The sequence below is a fragment of the Rhinopithecus bieti genome, unplaced genomic scaffold (assembly GCF_001698545.2).
Source record: "Rhinopithecus bieti isolate Rb0 unplaced genomic scaffold, ASM169854v2 scaffold_4514, whole genome shotgun sequence".
Lineage (NCBI taxonomy): Eukaryota > Metazoa > Chordata > Mammalia > Primates > Cercopithecidae > Rhinopithecus > Rhinopithecus bieti.
The window spans coordinates 105,678-125,031 of record NW_016804396.1 but is presented as its reverse complement, the minus strand read 5'-3'; the positions used below and the strand labels follow the sequence as shown (position 1 = coordinate 125,031).

At 44.1% G+C, this 19,354-nt stretch overlaps 1 protein-coding gene across 1 annotated transcript; it reads left to right on the top strand.

Moving 5' to 3' along the window:
• Positions 1-3,657: 3,657 nt before the first annotated feature.
• On the top strand, positions 3,658-8,436 carry LOC108526858 (endogenous retrovirus group K member 9 Gag polyprotein-like). Its single transcript, XM_017867833.1, has 2 exons — positions 3,658-5,549; positions 8,344-8,436. Exon 1 carries the CDS (start codon positions 3,716-3,718, stop codon positions 5,483-5,485), a length of 1,770 nt encoding a protein of 589 aa, XP_017723322.1. The 5' UTR covers positions 3,658-3,715; the 3' UTR covers positions 5,486-5,549; positions 8,344-8,436.
• The last annotated feature ends 10,918 nt before the right edge of the window (positions 8,437-19,354 follow it).

Here is a 19,354-nt window from a genome sequence, read left to right as displayed (position 1 = left end):
GCTCCACGGCAGCATCTGGGGGCGGGGCAGGTACCCATGACCCCCAGAGCCCCAGAGGGCATGTGTTACAGTGTATTATTTTAGCTTTGCTGTCCATGGATGGCTTAAGTGCTTAACAGCTCAGTGGAGGGTCAGGGTGACAATCTTTTACAGTTGCCCTCTTGGTACCCAAGCTCTTGTCCAGAATCTAGGAAGGATCAGGTTGCATGAATGAATGGAAGGGTGATGAATGTGGAGGATTTTATTGAGCAGTAAAAGTGGCTCTCAGTGGGATGGAGAGCTAGAAAGGGGATGTAGTGGGAAGGTGGTCTGCCCCTGGAGTTTGTCCATCCCTAGCCAAACTGTTCTCCAAAGTCCCACCATCAAGCCGTCCCTCTGAAGTCAAGCTGCTTCTCTCTGACATCCAGTTGCTTCTCTTCTCTCCTTCTCTGCTGCTCTGCTCTGCCACTCAGCTGCTGTGCATCTCTGCCACCCCTCTACCAGTGGAGCCTTGGGTTTTTATGGGTATAGGGGTAGGGAGTGGGGTGGGGGTACCAAAAAGCAACATTTGAGCAGGAAAATAGTAATATATGTTCTCACTTTGGGCCACAGTCCCAGGCTTCAGGGTGTGGCCCTCTCTGGGGACGGCCCTATTCTACCCAGTCTTTCCATGCCTCCTGTCCGTATCACTAATATTTTGGGGATTTATTCAAAATGCATGGATAGGAGACCCTCTTTAACCATTATAGGTTAATACAAATGCTCTCTTGGCAGGTTTAGGTGAGATAAATGCCTTATTTTCTACTGTCTTGGCGATCTCAAGATCATCGCCCAGACTTCAAAGATAAACAGAAAAGGGGCAACTCTAGCACGAAAGCTTATATTTACATTCCTGATCACTCACTGAGAACCTTAGTAAATATGATTTAACATGTAATATTTACCTGACTATTTCTCCACCTACAGAAGATTAGAAATAGCAAGCTATGTGAGAAAAGGGAAAGGAAGGAGGGATAAGCAGATTAGAGAAAGTTTGAGAAATCCTAGTAAGGAAGATAAAAAGCAAAGGGCACATAAGCTCAGGGCCTTATTTTATTTCTGTGCCTAAAAAATAAAATCTATGCTGAATAGTATTACTGTACCAGATAGCAATTTATGTTTGTAATATTACAAACATAGGTATCAAAGGGAAAAAAAATCCAGTATTTTCCTTCAAGAAGTCAGAAAGCTTTCCTCAAAATGGACAAAGTGGGCACTGAGTGAGGGAAAAATAAACCCCAACTATTCAGAAAATTATCTGATGTTAAGCATACGAATACTGAATAAACGAGGGGTCATTTAAACCTAACAGGGCAATGTTCAATCTGTTACGCCTGTTTTTTTTGTAAGCCTGGACAAGCATCGCCTTTGCACTTTGGCTTCCTCATCCTAAAATTACAGAATTAGACTACTCAGGTTCCTTTTGGTTCTAAACCCTTTTCAGTTGCATGATTTTATTTCTGATAGCCAATTTCACTATGAAGTTACTTCTTTTTTCTCTTTCTTTCTTTCTTTCTTTCTTTCTTTCTTTCTTTCTTTCTTTCTTTCTTTTTTTTTGAGAAGGAGTTTCACTCTTGTTGCCCAGGCTGGAGTGCAATGGCACGATCTTGGCTCACTGCAACCTCCACCTCCAGGGTTCAAGCAATTCTCCTGCCTCAGCCTCCTGAGTAGCTGCTATTACAGGCACTTGCCACCATGCCCAGATAATTTTTGTATTTTCAGTCGAGACAGGGTTTCACCATGTTGGCCAGGCTGGTCAAAAACTCCTGACCTCAGGTGATCCACCTGCATCAGCCTCCCAAAGTGCTGGGATTACAGGCATGAACCACCGTGCCCTTCCCGAAGTTACTTCTTAATACACTTCAACTTTGAGTTGAGCAGATCAGTTTTGTGTAGAACAAAAACCCATCTGAGTTCTAGTATAATACTGTCTCTCTACGGAAGAATCCTGGCTAATTCTTTCAACTGACATTTCCAGTCAAACAGTTCTTCATCTGACACCAAATATATGTAGACATCCTAAAAATAGCCCCCAAAGACATACATAACATTATCAAGGAAGGAGAAAATAAAAAAGATAGCTAAAAGGACAGATTTTAGAAAAGTCTTAAAAAATTAAAGGATGAGAGGGAAAAAAGGCAAAAACCACTTCAAAGGAGAAATAGAAAGGTGAAGACACTGTGTATCTGGAGATTCTGTGGCACGATCATGTTGTTAGGTTATTCTTTGGGATCACACTCATTCTTTTGTTCTCAGGTGGAGGGAGACAGACTAGCTATATGTATCTGATAAATGAAGATGTGTAATTCTTAGCAATAGCAAAGATCTGTGGTAGAACCAGCTGTCCTTGTGAGTTACTGTGACCACAAAATATTACAGAAGGCACTTCTTAAGAATGAGGGTTTGGTCCCATGTAGAAAGCAAGAACTTAAAACTTTAAAATAGCCAGGAAAAAACTACCCCCAAATCCCTTAAAATGTCAGCAAGAGAACATAACAAGGTGAGTTAAGTGAGACTAACTCATTGAAATCAGAATAACTTCACAACCATGAATGATGCAGGTTGGATCTGAATGATAGGCACATATTTTCTCTCCAAAGTCAGCAAAGAGTTGAAACTTGTAAAACAAGGGGAACTCTACTTGACAAGAAAAAATAGAAACAAAGGCAAGGGATTTGTAAACAGGTTCAAATGACTGGGTTCTGCAGACAGTCAAGAAGGTAAAAGGGTATTTATACAACTAAGTGGATTCAGAATCCCAGTTCAACAATGGAGAATTTATGTAGGTATTGTTTGGACGAACAGAGGCAAGATGGCGCAGTTCTGGGTTCTTCACCGTCAACTTTCCCGCGCCTGGGAAAGACACGGGTTGACTGCGCAGGTGCAACCCGACTTCCAATGGAGAGAAACTGGAACCCGCCTAGCCACGCCTACCGCCCCCCCACCCGCCTAGGTCCCGCCCACTGCCCTCCCACTCCCGGGCCCAGGACATAAAAGCCGCTCCTGGCGGGCACGCGGGAGCGAACTTCCTTGGCCCCTCCTCCTACGCGGGACCCAGGAACCTCGTCCGAGAACACCGGAGCGACTTCGTCAGCCTCCACCACCGGAGACCGGTGAACCTCGCCCCTCCCTCACATTGGTTTGTAAATAAAGTTTTTTTTGCCTTGCCTACTTGCCTTTTCTCTGTCATTTGCTCTGGGGGTCGCATTAAAGCAAATCAGCTGGTGCCGAAACCTGGGAGGAGACCCCTCCTCAGGGCCCCCCAAGGTCCGAGGAGCCTCCTCCTTCCATGCCCCAGATGGACCAGGACCTGGACACCGCTTTCCCCACCTCCATGTCTCCTAGGGGTGAGCACCTTTTGCCTCTCTCTCATATTCCTTGGCCAGAAGTCCTGCGCAGGCCCAAGGCTTTTTTTTTCCGGTCACCAGGTGACCCAGGGAAGTTCCCAAAGGCAGAGACGTCTGCCCAAAGGAACTCCATTCCATTCCGTGGGAGACCCGTCCAGGACGGAGACGTCCACCTGGAGGTAATCTCCATTCCGTTCCGTGGGAGACCCGTCCAGGACGGAGACGTCCGCCTGGAGGTAATCTCCATCCCGGCTCCAGGAGCCTCTCACCAGTCTCTAGTGGCTCCAAAGGACGCTTTGTAGCCAGGTAGAGTTCGGTTTCCGTTTCCGCCTATTGGCGAGAGGAAGGCAATGGGAAACCCCCAATCCAAAATACCTAGAGACTCCCCTTTAGGGTGTCTTCTAAAAAACCTCAAAACTTTGCAATTAGAACAAGATCTCAGGCGAAAGCGACTGGTGTTCCTCTCCACTGTGGCGTGGCCACAATATAAATTAGACAATCAGTCTCAATGGCCGCCTGAGGGCACTCTAGACCGTAACATTTTAACCGACCTCAGTAGTTTTTGTCAACGCTTAGGCAAGTGGTCCGAAATTAATTATATACAAGGATTTTGGGCCTTGCGTTCTCGTCCGGACCTGTGTGGCCAGTGTTCCTTGGCTCAAGTCATGTTGGCTAAGGACGCAGGCCTAACAAAGTCCGAAAAAGAGGAGTCATCTTTCCTGTCTGAGTTGCCCGAAGACCTTACTTCCCCTCCCTCCCTTCCACTCCCACCGTATACCCCACCTCCCCCTCCCGCTTCGGCCCCACCTCCTCTTTCGGCTCCACCTCCCCCTCCTGCTCTGGCGGTTGTTCCGCCTCCCTCCTCAGCCCCTCCCACCATTGTTGAGGCTACACTTCCCTCCGACCCCTCGGCACTTCCGCCTGGTCATCTTAGTTCGCCTATCTCTGCCCATACCCGCTCTAAAGATTGCCTAACTGCCCCCGCTCCTACTCCCACCCTATCCAACCCCCCTGCGGTCTTAGCACCCTTGCGTGAGGTGGCCGGAGCAGAGGGCGTAGTTAGAGTTCATGTTCCCTTTTCATTAGCAGATCTTTCAAAGATTGAAAGACGCCTAGGAGATTTTTCTGCCAACCCTACAATTTATACCAAAGAATTTAGATACCTTTGCCAGGCCTACGATTTAACCTGGCATGATCTCCAGGTTATTCTTACCTCTACTCTAAACCCTGAGGAGCAAGAGCGCATCCTAGTGGCCGCCAGGCAGCATGCCAACCAATTACACTTAACAGACCCTGCGTTCCCACTAGGGGAACAAGCAGTCCCCTCTATAGACCCAGACTGGAACTATCAAGTAGGCCAGCCAGGCCGCCGAAGACGAGATATGATGACTCAATGTCTTCTGGCTGGTATGCAGGCGGCCTCAAATAAGGTAGTAAATTTTAATAAACTAAAAGAAATTATTCAAGGTCCAGATGAGAACCCGGCCACATTTTTAAACAGGCTAACTGAGGCTTTAATTCAATACACTCGGTTAGACCCAGCTTCCCCAGCCGGGGCCACTATTCTAGCATCATATTTTATTTCACAATCGGCCTCGGATATTCGGAAAAAACTCCAAAAGGCAGAGGATGGACCTCAAACTCCTATTCAAGACCTAGTCAAGTCGGCCTTCAAGGTCTATAATTCAAGGGAGGAAACGGCTGAGGCCCAACGACAGGCCCGCCTAAAGCAGAAGGTACAGCTCCAGACTCAAGCCTTAGTTGCTGCTTTGCAGCCTAGCCGTAACCCAAAACTGGAGAGCAAAACCCCCGGAGGCTCAAAGACAATAAAAGGGGCTTGCTATAAATGCGGTAACCCAGGGCATTGGGCTAATAGATGTCCCCAGAGTCCCCAACCGTCTGAGCCAGTGCGGCCGTGCTACAAGTGCGGAGTAGCTGGACACTGGGCTAAAAAGTGTCCTAACCCTCGTCTGCCAACAACTCCTTGTCCAGCATGCCATGAAGAAGGGCACTGGAAGTCTGACTGCCCCACCCTGAAAACGGGCATGGCGCCTCAACGTGATGTCCCTTCTCAGGACCCTGGGAGCTCCTTCCAGCTCTTACATCTGGATGACGACTGAAGGTGCCGGGACTCGGGGACCCCCATCACCCTCGCCGAGCCGCGGGTAACTCTCCTGGTAGCGGGTAAGACAATTAATTTTTTAATCGACAGCAGGGCTACCTACTCTGTTTTGCCGTCTTTCGAAGGGCCTAGCCTTCCCTCCAATATTTCTGTTGTAGGAGTCAATGGCTCCCCGTCCAGCCCTCGAAAAACCCCACCCCTTAATTGCTGCCTGGCCAACAACTATTTTGCACACTCGTTCCTCATTATCCCCTCATGCCCCACTCCCCTACTGGGCCGAGATGTTTTAAGTCAACTGAAAGCCTGTATCTCCATCCCTACTAGCGCCCCCCACCCTACCCGCCATCTGCTTCTAGTATTGACTAACTCAAATGACTCCAACAATCCTACTAACCCTTTCCCCGATTTCCCCATTCCTATCGACCCCCAAGTGTGGGACACCTCCACTCCTGTCGTGGCGGACCATCATCCACCAATACTTATAAAACTTAAGAAACCATCTCAGTTTCCAACCCGCCCACAGTTCTCTCTCTCTCCACAGCACTTACGAGGACTAAAACCAATCATTACTAGGTTACTCAGCCAACACATCCTCATCCCCATTCATTCTCCCTGTAACACCCCAATCCTACCTGTAAAGAAGGCAGATGGAACTTTTCGGTTAGTGCAGGATCTTCGTCTTATCAACGAAGCTGTTTGTCCCACCCATCCGGTAGTTCCCAACCCCTATACCCTTCTTTCTCTCATTCCACCTAATACAACACACTTTACTGTACTGGATCTAAAAGATGCATTTTTCACTATTCCCCTGCACCCAGATTGTCAGTTTCTTTTTGCTTTTACATGGGAAGACCCAGACACCCATACCTCCACCCAACTGACATGGACAGTGCTTCCCCAAGGGTTCCGAGACAGCCCCCATTTCTTTGGGCAGGCCCTAGCAAAAGACTTAGCCTCCTGTCCTCTTACCAATAGTAAAATTCTCCAATATGTAGATGACCTTTTACTCTGTAGTCCCACGGGACAGGACTCTCTTTTAGACACTGCGATCCTCCTTAATCATCTAGGATCCAAAGGTTACCGAATATCCAAACACAAAGCTCAACTCGCACAACAATGTGTCATATATTTAGGTATTGAGATCACTCCTACGACGCGCTCACTTACTACAGACCGCTTAACTCTAATACAAAATCTTTCTCCTCCTCAAGACGCTAAGGAAATTCAATCCTTCCTAGGCCTAGTAGGATTTTTCAGACACTGGATTCCTAATTTCGGAATCTTGGCTAAGCCTCTATATGCAGCTGTCAAGGAGACTCCCCAAGGACCTTTGTCTAACCCAAAGTTAATCTATAAACATTTCACTCACCTGAAAAACTGCCTTCTCTCACATCCTACTCTCTCACTCCCAGACTTCCAACGCCCCTTCCAGCTTTTCACAGATGAAAGACAAAAAGTTGCAGTGGGTCTTTTAGCCCAATCTATAGGCGCCACCTACCGCCCCGTGGCATATCTATCTAAACAATTAGACCCCACCGTACAAGGGTGGCAGCCCTGTCTTCGGGCCCTAGCAGCAGCAGCCTGTCTAACCCAAGAAGCAAAGAAACTCATTAGGGGTGGTAACCTAACAGTCTTCTCTACTCACCGCCTTCAAGATCTTATTGCCCACAGAAGTATTAGCCATCTAACCCCGTCCAGACTCCAACTCTTTCACCTCTTATTCATAGAAGACTCCACCATTGCCCTAGGAGTCTGTTCCTCTCTGAATCCAGCAACCCTACTTCCTGACCCTCTCAAGCAACCTAGTACTGAACACTCCTGTCCAGAACTTTTAGAGGCCCAACCACCTAGTCACTTACATTTACATGACCAGCCATTGGAAGGCTCACAGTTAACCCTATTTGTAGATGGCAGTTCTTTTATAAATTCTCTAGGAAACAGACAGGCAGGATACGCGGTAGTTACATCTTCTGCTGTCCTAGAAGCTAAGCCTTTACCACAAGGAACAACATCACAGCAGGCAGAACTTATCGCACTAACTAGGGCTCTCCTCCTATCCAGAGGAAAAACGGTAAACATATACACAGACTCCAAGTATGCCTTCTTGATTGCACACACCCACTCTGTCATCTGGAAAGAGAGAGGGTTCCTAACCACCAGTGGTACCCCTATAGTCAACAAAAAACAGATACTCAAACTGCTAGACGCTTTATCAGCACCTTCCAGAGCAGCCATCATACACTGTAAAGGTCATCAGACTCCATCTAACTCGGTGGCGGCTGGCAATAACTTTGCCGACACCACTGCCAAGTCGGCAGCCGGATTCTCCACTCCCACGCTTCCCTCTATTTGTTTTCTCTCTCCTCAATATACCCCTACTTATACCCAAGAGGAAAAGACCAAACTATTACAAGATTCAACAGCCAAACTAGCTGCAGACAATTGGATTTACCTCAATAATAAATTAGTTATTCCTGAAACTCAACTCCACACCATTCTAAAAGACATACATAATTCCCTACACATAGGACCCAAAGCTTTATATAACCTCCTAAGCCCCCTCATTCACTGCCCCACACTCATGAAACACCTAATTATAATCAACCGACAGTGTTCCACATGTCTCAAGTCAAACCCTCAAGGCGCATTGCGCAACCCCCATCCGAGCCATCAACTCAGAGGGCACCAACCAGGCGAAGATTGGCAAATTGACTTTACCCACATGCCAAGGCATAAAAAATTCAAATATCTCTTAACCCTCGTTGATACTTTTTCAGGATGGATAGAAGCCTATCCTACTACAGGAGAAACCGCCAATATAGTTGCCTCCATACTCACTGAACACATTATTCCTAGGTTTGGCCTCCCGCTCACTCTTCAGTCTGACAACGGCCCAGCATTCATCTCCAAGGTAGTCCAACAGGTGGCAGCCCTCCTACACATCACCTGGAAACTCCACATCCCTTATAGACCTCAGTCTTCTGGTAAAGTAGAGAAGGCCAACGGGCTCATTAAGCAGCAACTCACCAAACTCTCCCTCGAGACTCGACAATCGTGGGTAACTCTCCTTCCCCTGGCCCTAACCCGGCTGCGAGCAGCCCCACGGAGTCCAACAGGCCTCAGTCCGTTTGAATTAGTTTACGGCCGGCCCCTCACCCTCCAGCAGTTACCCACCCTTTCTTCCCCGCTGGCAACTTATCTCCCATACCTCACCCTCTTGAGACAACTCCTGAGACAACATGCAGAACTAGCACACCCCTCTCCAACAGACACCTATAGCCCACATCTCTCTCTCAGCCCAGGAGACCAAGTATACTTAAAAGATATCCAAGCCAAAGATCTTCAGCCTAGGTGGAAAGGCCCCTATACTGTCCTCCTATCCACATACACAGCAGCCAAACTTCTAGGACACACGCACTGGGTCCATATATCACAATTAAAAAAGGCCCCCACAGAAGACAATCAGTGGACATCTACTAGACTTACCCCTACCCGTCTCAAATTCACCAAACTCTCCCAACCACCACATGTTCCCTGACCCCTTGCGCTTATCCCGATTTCTCGCCATACTCTATATAAACATAACAGAATTCCAATATCTTACCCCAGATCCCTACTTGCCTCCAGATAATAGCCCATCACAGTGGTTCTCCCGCTTACCTTTATAGAACATCTTCAGTGACAAGGTGTACCCTGTGATTACACTGAAGATGAAGTACTATTTCATACTTATATTACTATCTTTTTCTTGCATTTCAATCTCTATTACTAACCCAACTTTCATATGGAGATTCTCTATAGTTGAAACTTGGTCACACAAAAATAAACAGCACTCACAGCTACAAGGCACTGCTGACTGCCCCCCTTCAGGCTGCCAACCCCATCTTACTATAAATTTCACCCTATCGTGTTGCAGTGCGGCCGGAGCTAAGGCTCTCTGCTTCCTGCACGATCAGACACATTACAATTGTAAGACTTACTGGAAACAAAAGAACCTAGGATGCCCTTATATTTATTGTAAGATCCATTATGCAACCTTGAGACAGACGAAACCCACTGCTCTCTTCACCATTGCGAATCAACGAACCCCCCTTCAATACCAATTAAATATCAAAGACCCATGGGACCCCCGATGGGCAGACGGAGTCAAAGGTGGACTCTACACAGGCTACACAATCCTTAGTTCATATCCCATGGCTACTCTCCTGATAAAAAGAACACTTGTCCAGCAAAAATCCCTTCCTCAAAACATACAAGCCCTACAGAATTTAACCTTAGCCATACAAGCACAAGAACAGGCCTTACAAGATCAATTACACTCCTCCAATAAGGACCCCTTCTCATGGTTAAAACTAGTCCGTCAAGGGTTAAACCTAACACGGGCAGCCAACCTAACAAATCTCTCCCACTGTTTCCTCTGTGCGGCCCTTGAAAGAGCCCCTTTAGTGGCAGTCCCTTTACCTACTGCTTTCAAGGCTACAACTAACTCCATAGGCACCTCCCAAAAACCGTTCTTACTCCAAGTCCCACTATACCAAAGCCCAGAAAGTCCAATCCTTCCTTTCTGCTACTCTACCCCAAACACCTCCTGGTGTAACTATACCCAGCCACCCGCTAAGACCCACACGGCTCCCATCGGAGGTTATTTCTGGTGCAACAAAACTCTCTTCAAGGTCCTTAATCACACATCCATTGGTCAATCCCTTTGTGTCCCAGTGTCCCTAGTACCTAGTTTAACCTTATATAGCAAAGCAGAAGTAGCTGAACTCGTCATACAATTTAACCCTCCTCCTAATGATCTCCAAAAACGGGCTGTCTTCCTTCCCCTAGTCATCGGAGTCTCCCTGGCCGCCTCCTTAGTGGCGTCAGGGCTTGGAACTGGGGCACTTGCCCACTCGGTACAGTCTACCCGATCTCTAGCAGCTCAAATCCGAGAGGCCATAGAGGCTTCAGCTGAAAGCCTGGCCTCTCTGCAGCGTCAAATTACCTCAGTGGCCCAGGTAGCAACACAAAATAGGCGAGCATTAGATTTACTTACTGCCAAAAAAGGAGGAACATGTCTCTTCTTAGGAGAAGAATGCTGCTATTACGTAAACGAGTCAGGCCTAGTAGACACTAACATCCAAACCCTAAACAGGATTAAAGCAGAACTAAAAACCTACAATACCCCCTTCACCCCTGGACCACCGGTATGGCTGCTGCCCATAACACAGCAGATGCTCCCGTTCCTAATTCCCATACTAATCCTCTGTTTTGTCTTATGTCTCGCTCCTGTTTTAATCAAATTTCTCCGAGCCAAAGTTCAAGAGATCACGTGCGTCACCTTCAACCAGATGCTTCTTCATCCGTACGTCCAAATACCAACCATAGACCCCAACCTTAATGATGTCCCTTAACAGCAGGAAGTAGCCAGACAGACCACGCCTCCCCTTATCACTATTATCAATAAAAGGTTGGACTGTTTGGACGAATGGAGGCAAGATGGCGCAGTTCCGGGTTCTTCACCGTCAACTTTCCCGTGCCCGGGAAAGACACAGGTCAACTGCGCAGGCGCAACCCGACTTCCGACGGAGAGAAACCGGAACCCGCCTAGCCACGCCTACCGCCCCGCCCCCGACCCGCCTATGTCCCGCCCACTGCCCTCCCACTCCCGGGCCCAGGACATAAAAGCCACTCCCAGCGGGCACGCGGGAGCAAACTTCCTTGGCCCCTCCTCGTACGCGGGACCCAGGAACCTCGCCCGAGAATGCCAGAGCGACTTCGTTGGCCTCCACGGCCGGAGACCGGTGAACCTCGCCCCTCCCTCACATTGGTTTGTAAATAAAGTTTTTTTGGCCTTGCCTACTTGCCTTTTCTATGGCATTTGCTCTGGGGGTCGCATTAAAGCAAATCAGGTATAAGGTATTAAGAAGGATATTTTAGACAGCTGCAAATAAGGACAAAGAGTCGTGAGAAGAAAAAGAGTTCAAGCAATCTAAAATTATCATAGATGCAAGAGAAGGGCAGATGTCAGAAATTGTTAGATAAGCCGATTGACAGAGAAAGCTCACTTTTAAAAATATTAAGATGGGTCTCTTGCTTGGGAATTCAAGTATGAAGACATGTTATTAAAAGAAGTCAGCCTCTAGAGGGGAATAAGAAATTTGGGCGGGGAGGAGGGGGCAGGTGGAAAAAAGCTCTCTGGTCTCATTAATCCTAAATGTCTGTTCTCGTTGCCTGAATGATAAAAAGTTGGTCTGGTCTGGAAGACATTATGGTTTTCCTGCTCTGTTCTCATCTCCTCCTGAAAACAATTTTCTTTCTATATAGCTATTAACACATCTCCTCTCTTTAGGAATAAAAATGAGACACACTGCAGATGTTCAAGGCATTAGGCCCTTCCAGGAACATGAGGGACAGGAAGACTGGGACCTCTCCTCTGAAAGATGCTGACCATTGTAAAAGAGTGGCATACCTGGAGGTGCATAATTTGCTTATGAAACAAGGATGATACATCCCTGTGATGTTTATGGCAAAAGTCTTTTCTTACTGGGACCAGGAAGGCCCTGACAATTGACTGTTTAAGCATCACAGCCATTTATATTTCCCCTTTCTGTATGCTGGCAGTCACAGCTTCCAGCCTGCTGAGACTCTGAATTGCATTCGATGGAGTGGTTGTGTCACTGTAAGACATGCTAATCTGTTGGTAGTAAATATTTGAGCTGGAGGTTATGCCAGCTTTTATCATGATGGATGACAAAATAAAAGCAACCATCTAGTGAAATAGCAATATATTTGAGAGGGGGAAAAATGCAACTTGGAGTGATTCTGACTGCAGTAATAAACATTTCAGGCATGATAAAATTTTAATATGGTAATGTTGACAGATAAAAGAATGTTAGAGAACTCAAGATAATTAAGTTATAAGAATGTCATCTGATCCGTATTTCAAAATTCCCAGGCCCTTTGCTCAGCTGTCTGCATCCACTGTCCAAAGGGCAGTCATTCAACTATCTGTCAGGGCTCATCCTAAAAAGACACTGAGAAAATTTATAACATGAGCAGAGGATTTGTGCCTCACTCTGTTTTTTAGGTAGGTTAGCCAGGGAAAGGGGTTGCTGATCTAACACATTCTCTGAGATTCTAACAGCATCTTCTTGATCTTAGGGGTCACATTAGTGGGTTCTGAAATTTACCTAACAAGAAAGCATATTTTCTTCTCCAAAATATTTTGAACCAGCAGATCCACAGACTCAGTGATCCATGAACACTGTTGCTTCAGGGAGAGTCCTTATAGTCTTGTTAAATTTGCATAGCCTTCTCTAAAGCTGTCTCTGGGCCATACCCCCTTGAATTATGATCAGTGAGACACTGTAGTTGCTTTGCCAAAGTATAGTAAAAACACCTCAAAATCAACCCTGTCCTGTAAACCTGCTCATTTCCTTTTTTTCAAACTGGAGTGTCTTTATAGTGTTCCCCCAGGGATTTCCAAAAAGAATCTGCAGTCCTTCAGGCAAATAGATGCATGAGATGTAGTCTTTACTAGTCTCCTGGACATGCAGGGACATAACCTAAATCACAGGGTAAACAACACAGTTTAGCCTCCAGCTGGAGCTTCTGAACTTTTATGTATTAATTATATGGCATTAAATACATCACTACTTAAAGCCTTGGCCTCAATAAAAGTAGGCTATGGTCCAGCTTTGGTTAGTCTGTACCTCCCAAGGACTGCAATTATCTTCCAGAAAGATGGTAATCTCTCAAAGAATTTAAACATTATTTTAAATGTAATTGACTTTTAAAGTAAATATATATTATATAGCAATTAAAGAGATAATAGAGCTCATTTTAAAACAAAGTTCCCTTTTCTCCAAGTGACTGACATTTAATGCATAAAACAAGCCAGGCACCAGATTGAGATTTTTGTCACATAACCTTCACAACAACCAAGGTTGGCTCTATTACTATTCTGATATTAAATATGAGCAAACTGAGACTCAACATGGTTAAGCAACTTTCCCAAGGTCACGGTTGTTCTTGTAGAATACCAGAAATTCCCAAAAAGAAAAATAAGAAAAATGGAATTCACCTGATATCCCACCTCCTAAACTCAACCAGTGTGAACATTGTGATGCATTTATTTATCTACAAATGTACATTTATAGAACAACTTGTTATATTGTCTGCCTTCCACCCAACAATATGGTTGAACGATTCACATCATTTTTAATCACATCATTTTAAGTCATGTTCTTAAGGTAGCCTATTTTGGACATTTAAGAAACTCATGGAATTTTTCAGGTTCAAAAGAGGAGGAGCCTGTCTGCCAAAACCTGGGATGTACTTGAAAATATGTGGTTTTGACAGATGGATTCAATGTCTAGCTTGATGTGAGAACCTGGTTAAGTCACTTAACCTTTTAAAACCTATTCCTTCATCTGTAAAATGAGATTGTCATTTACCCTTCCCAATTGTCAAAAGAATTAGACATAATCCAAGCAAAGTTCCTCACTGGGCACTGGACATAGAATGTGTGTTCGCCAAGTAACACTGTGTGAATCCCCACTGACCTTACTTCTCTAGGCCTGTATTTTTATGTAAAGGGGAGTTTTGGTCACTAAGGAATAACTAGTTGATTATTGCATATTTAAGATTCGTGATTTTAAGATTCTGTTCAGAGATTTTAGAAAATCTTTGAATCTGGTCTCATGGTGTTGAAGTAAAACTTGGAAAGATTTATTCATGTCTGCACAGGTAGAACTAGTTCAGATGCTCCCTAGTCATGTCCTCACTGATACTCCACTACCTCTTGTGACTGTGTTTAGGAATCAGCAGTGAACCATTGATTACTTCATAGAAGTAGCCTGTTGTATTGGTCTCAGCATCTGCAGAGTTATGATGCATTAGAATATATACCACAGGTCATGTGGTACTTATAACAGTTAAAGCAGCAACATTTTAAAATTAACAGTAACACAATGGATTCAAGATTATATTTCTTTGTAAGATTTCCAATTGCCTTGTCTTTCATTGTTATCTGCTTCTTTAATGAGAAAGAAAGGGATAGAATTGGCTGGGTGCCGTGGCTCACACCTGTAATCCAAGCACTTTGGGAGCCAAGGCGGGTGGATAATTTGAGGTCAGGAGTTCAAGACCAGCCTGGTCAACATGGTGAGACCCTGTCTCAACTAAAAATACAAATTTTAGCTGGGCAGTAGAGGCGTGTGCCTGTAATCCCAGCTACTAGGGAGTCTCAGGCAGGAGAATCGCTTGAACCTGGGAGGTGGAGGTTGCTGTGAGCCAAGATCATGCCACTATACTCCAGTCTGGATGACAGAGTGAGACCCTGTCCCCCCATCCCCCCCAAAAAAAAGAAAAAAGGAGAAAGGGATGGAGTTTAAAAGTGTACTGGAGTTACAGCTGCTCAGCCAAGACTTTATTTCACTCTGGATATCCCACATGGGGTAGTGTTTGGCATGTCAAATTCATCTCCCACTTTGGACAGCAAAGGGTAAAATAGAAAACCAGTAGGTAACAGCACTACACTTAAGCGAAATAGCTTTATACTCTTCCATGACTAGAGACCTCATCAATCCAAGCCGTTCTAGCATCCTCCCAAGAGCCCCAAAGCATCTATGTAGGGACTAGAAACAGACTGCTATAAATCTATCACCCATAAAGGAGAACCCTGGCTTATCACAGTGCTTTATTCCTAGATGAAGGCCAGCATATTTATATCTGTATTTCCGAGCTCAAGATGTATTTAGCTGCTTGGCATCTTACTAAATTTTAATAAAACATTTGCATTTGCACATGTGCTAGCATTTTGACTAGAAAATAGTACAAACCTCAAATAGTTGAGTGAACCATAGGAGAAAATCACAGGTTTCAGACAGCTGCAAGATGGTAAAGATGAGGAAGTGAAATAAGTGGGTGTGTTTATTCTTGCAAATGTGTGATCTTTCTGGTACTAAGGTTCGAGGATGAAAAAAGATCAAAATACCAGTATTCCCATGTGCAGACCAGCATTCTTTATTGTTAAAAGGACTTGTGGATGACAGGGAAAAGGAGGGTTTTCTGAAGGCCTTTGATCAGGTAGCAGCTGATGGGAGTTTAGAAGGATGCAGGCTGCAGTGGAGGAGAGAGTCCGTACACCCTGACTCACACCTGCAGTTTGTTTCGTGTGACCCCGAAAGAAAGTTTCAGCACAATTTAATGAAATCATGTTCCATGCCAGAAGAGTGTGTTTGCAAGTCTGATGAAAATCTGATGGGCATTCTGCCTAGGAAGAATGTAAGGAAATAAACAAATGTTTTCCACTATGATTATCAAATCAACAAAGCTCTAACTTTGGTTAACAGAGAAGGAATCCAAAGAATATTGCCATGATTGGTAAATTGTAGAATATTGCATTAAATCAATCATCTTTCAAGAAAAATTCCTCAGGATAACACTGACTCTCTTTCATTGAATAAAAGAAAGCTATCCTGAAAGATATATTGTTCTTGTGTAATACGAGTTTCTTTTATTTAATAGGAGCTTCTGTGTTTTGTGAAGTCTAAATATAATTCATGCCTTTTGGTTCCCCGCCCCCACTACTAAATTTTTTTAGCAGGTTTGACTCTAGGAAAAATTGTGAATAGATAAAATTCTGTTTACAGCTCTTCTCTGTAATCATTCTATTTTCCAGTACCATTTACATATTCATGTGTTTACCATAGATTTCCTGAATAGCTTTTATGTTGCACCGGGAATACACAAAAATTTTTAACATTTGGTTTGTGTCCTCAAGAAGTATATAATATTATCTCTTCTGAAATTACTCCTTTTCTTGAAATACCCATGTTAGATTTTTTTTTCCTCTCAGACTACTACATGCTTCTCACTAAAGTACCTCTTGAACTACATGAGAAAATACTGGTGAATGATAATGGGACATCAGCACATCATCATCATCTGACTGCATACTGCGCGCTAGTAGGTGCTCAATAAAAATCTGTCTTATCTCCCTTGATAGTTGTCAACCTATGGCGTGGCCCATTTTTATTGTAACCAAAGGAATGAAACTCTTAACATGGAATGGCAAATGAGGAGGACAATATTTTAAAGGGGGAAGCAGTCCCTAAATTAAATGCCATCAGTGCTTCTCCCAGATCCCTTTCTCCACCAGTGTACCCACTTTCCAGCTGCAGTGTCTGGTGGCTGGGCTACAACTACCCTTCTTTTCCAGAGAATTGTCCTCAGCCCAAATCTGACTGTCACAGGGGTACAAAAGCCCAGCCCCCTTGCCTCAAAATGGAACAAATTCGGTGCTCTCCAGCTTTCTGTGGGACCAGATTAAAGCTGGAATTCTCCTGAGGTTCCATCCTTGCTTGGTTTCTTCCCCTGCCCAAACTGACTTTCCTTCCTCCCTTTCTCCTAGCAGCACTCCTTCAATAAGTCACATACATCTGAATCCCTATCTCAGGCTCTGCTTCTAGGGAATCCAACCCAAGACATCTCAATCATAGGGAGCCAATAACCTACAGGATATGCATGTTCTTGCTTACAAATAACTGAAAACAGGCTAGGTGCAGTGGCTCATGCCTGTAATCCCAGCACATTGGGAGGCCAAGGTGGGAGGATCACCTGAGGTCAGGAGTTTGAGACCAGTCTGGCCAACAGGGTGAAACCCCATCTCTACTAAAAATACAAACATTAACCAGGCATGGTGGCAGGCAACTGTAATCCCAGCTACTCAGGAGGCTGAGGCAGGAGAATCGCTTGAACCCAGGAGGCAGCATCTGCAGTGAGCCGAGATCACGCCACTGCACTCCAGCCTGGGTTACAGAACAAGACTCCATCTCAAAAGAAAATAAAAAAAGCAAAACAAAATAATAGCATGTAAGTCTTGAGTAAGATTATCCAATTGTTTAATAAATCTAAGATACACAAGTAAGAAAAGTATTTACATGGTAATAAAAATGCCAATTTCATAATTAGGATAAAGCTCTGTCTAGTCATTTCATGTCTAAATAAATAATAAAACAATCTTTTATATTAGCAGTATTAAAAAATTATTTTTGTCACATATCCTATGAGAAATAATAAATAAGCCAAGACTTCTTGGGCAAATAAATGAAGTAACAAAACCATAACAGTGATAATATAAACCTTTGCCCATTAAATATTTCAAAGTGGTTTTACTCATTATGTAAACTGAAACTGAAAATCAGGCAATGTGTTTTGGTCTTTTTGGTCTTCTGTTATATTACCTCATCATCATTAACTTTATAATGTTTTAACATTTTTAAATGTTAAAATGCATTATTTCCACTGATTCTCAAAATGACCCCAGGGCACAAAAAAATTGATTTTTTTTTTTTTTTCACAGAAGGGGTTATTAACTGTGCCTCAGATTCTATCAACCCTGCTTGACCATTACAAGAGAGGCTTTTAAGAGCTATAAGGGCCTAGATTTCATGCCAAACTATTTAAACCATGCCTAGGAGAAGGGTGAGACCTGTGTAATCATGTTTTAAAACTTCTAGATGTTTCTAATGTGTCACCAGGTTGAGAAACACCAGATTAAGTAACATGGCCAATTTTTCCAGCTGCTGAGTCCTAGAACCACATCTGAATCTAGAATTTCTCAGCCACATTGGACTTCCTTCCATTTCACCAGAAGTTCTGAATTTTAATTGGTATTTAGAGGGAAAAATATGAATGTGGACTGTGCATTCCACCAGAAGACAAAATATATCACATATTAATAATAAAATAAATAAAACAGACTTGGCTTTGAATGAGTTTTCAGTTTTGGGGTGGATAAACCATTTAGGTATGTGTAAGGAAAATTTCTTTTTCAAGTATAAATGAGTTTAGAAGTGACCAAGTTTTTGGCAGAGGATAATCAAAGTTTGGCTGTTCCCCAAGTGTTTGTAAAACACAGTAGTTGAGTTTATTTAGCCTAAAAAGGGTTCCCATCAATATAACCCACAAGAATAGCATTGAATTTTCAGAACAGGAAAATAGGGAAGAATGTCTAATAATTGACAAAGATTTGATCTCATTTGTATTGTCACAGATTAGAATTTGATCTTTTATTCCTGTGAAATAATACTTTCTTATATTTGTATTTATATCAAGCTTAGTTTATAGAGACATTTTCACTGATCACTGAGAAGTCACTGGTGAGAATATCAGTGTGGAAAATCAATGCTTTTTTTTTTCGATATGGAGTTTTGCTCTTGTTGCCCAGGCTAGAGTGCAATGGCTTGATCTCGGCTCACTGCAACCTCTGCCTCCCAGGTTCAAGCGATTCTCCTGCCCTAGCCTCCTGAGTAGCTGGGAATACAGGCACTCACTACTACGCCCAGCTAATTTTTTGTATTTTTAGTAGAGATGGGGTTTCTTCATGTTGGCCAGTCTTGTCTCGAACTCGTAACCTCAGGTGATCCACCCGCCTCTGCCTCTCAAAGTACTGGGATTACAGGTGTAAGCAACTGCACACAGCATTGAAAAAGAATGCTTTTAAAGTTAGGTGTGTAATTAAGTGTGGCCTACCAGCCACAGTGAATGTATATGCTGGTTAGAGAAAGAGAGAAGAAGGTATTCAATTGAGCTCTTGAAGCCTAAGAGTACACTGCACTTCAATGTTTTATTTACCTCTTGCAAGGCTGGTTTCTTGCTAGAAGTAGAATTCCTCTCTGATCTTGCACATGCTTGAATGGAGTGCTGAGCCTCAGCCAATACCTACTAGTCCCCAGTGCTTAAGATCAGAGTTTCTTAAATATTTTTGTGCTGTGAGCTCCTTGGCAGTGTGGTGAAGACTGTGGATTCCTTCTCAGGATATACTTACTACCAGGTTCTTCAAGATTATAAAGGAAACGAATTATGTTGAGAAACA

What these genes read in the sequence shown, in the direction of transcription:
- LOC108526858 (XM_017867833.1), top strand. Translation starts at nt 3,716, where the DNA reads ATGGGAAACCCCCAATCCAAAATACCTAGAGACTCCCCTTTAGGGTGT.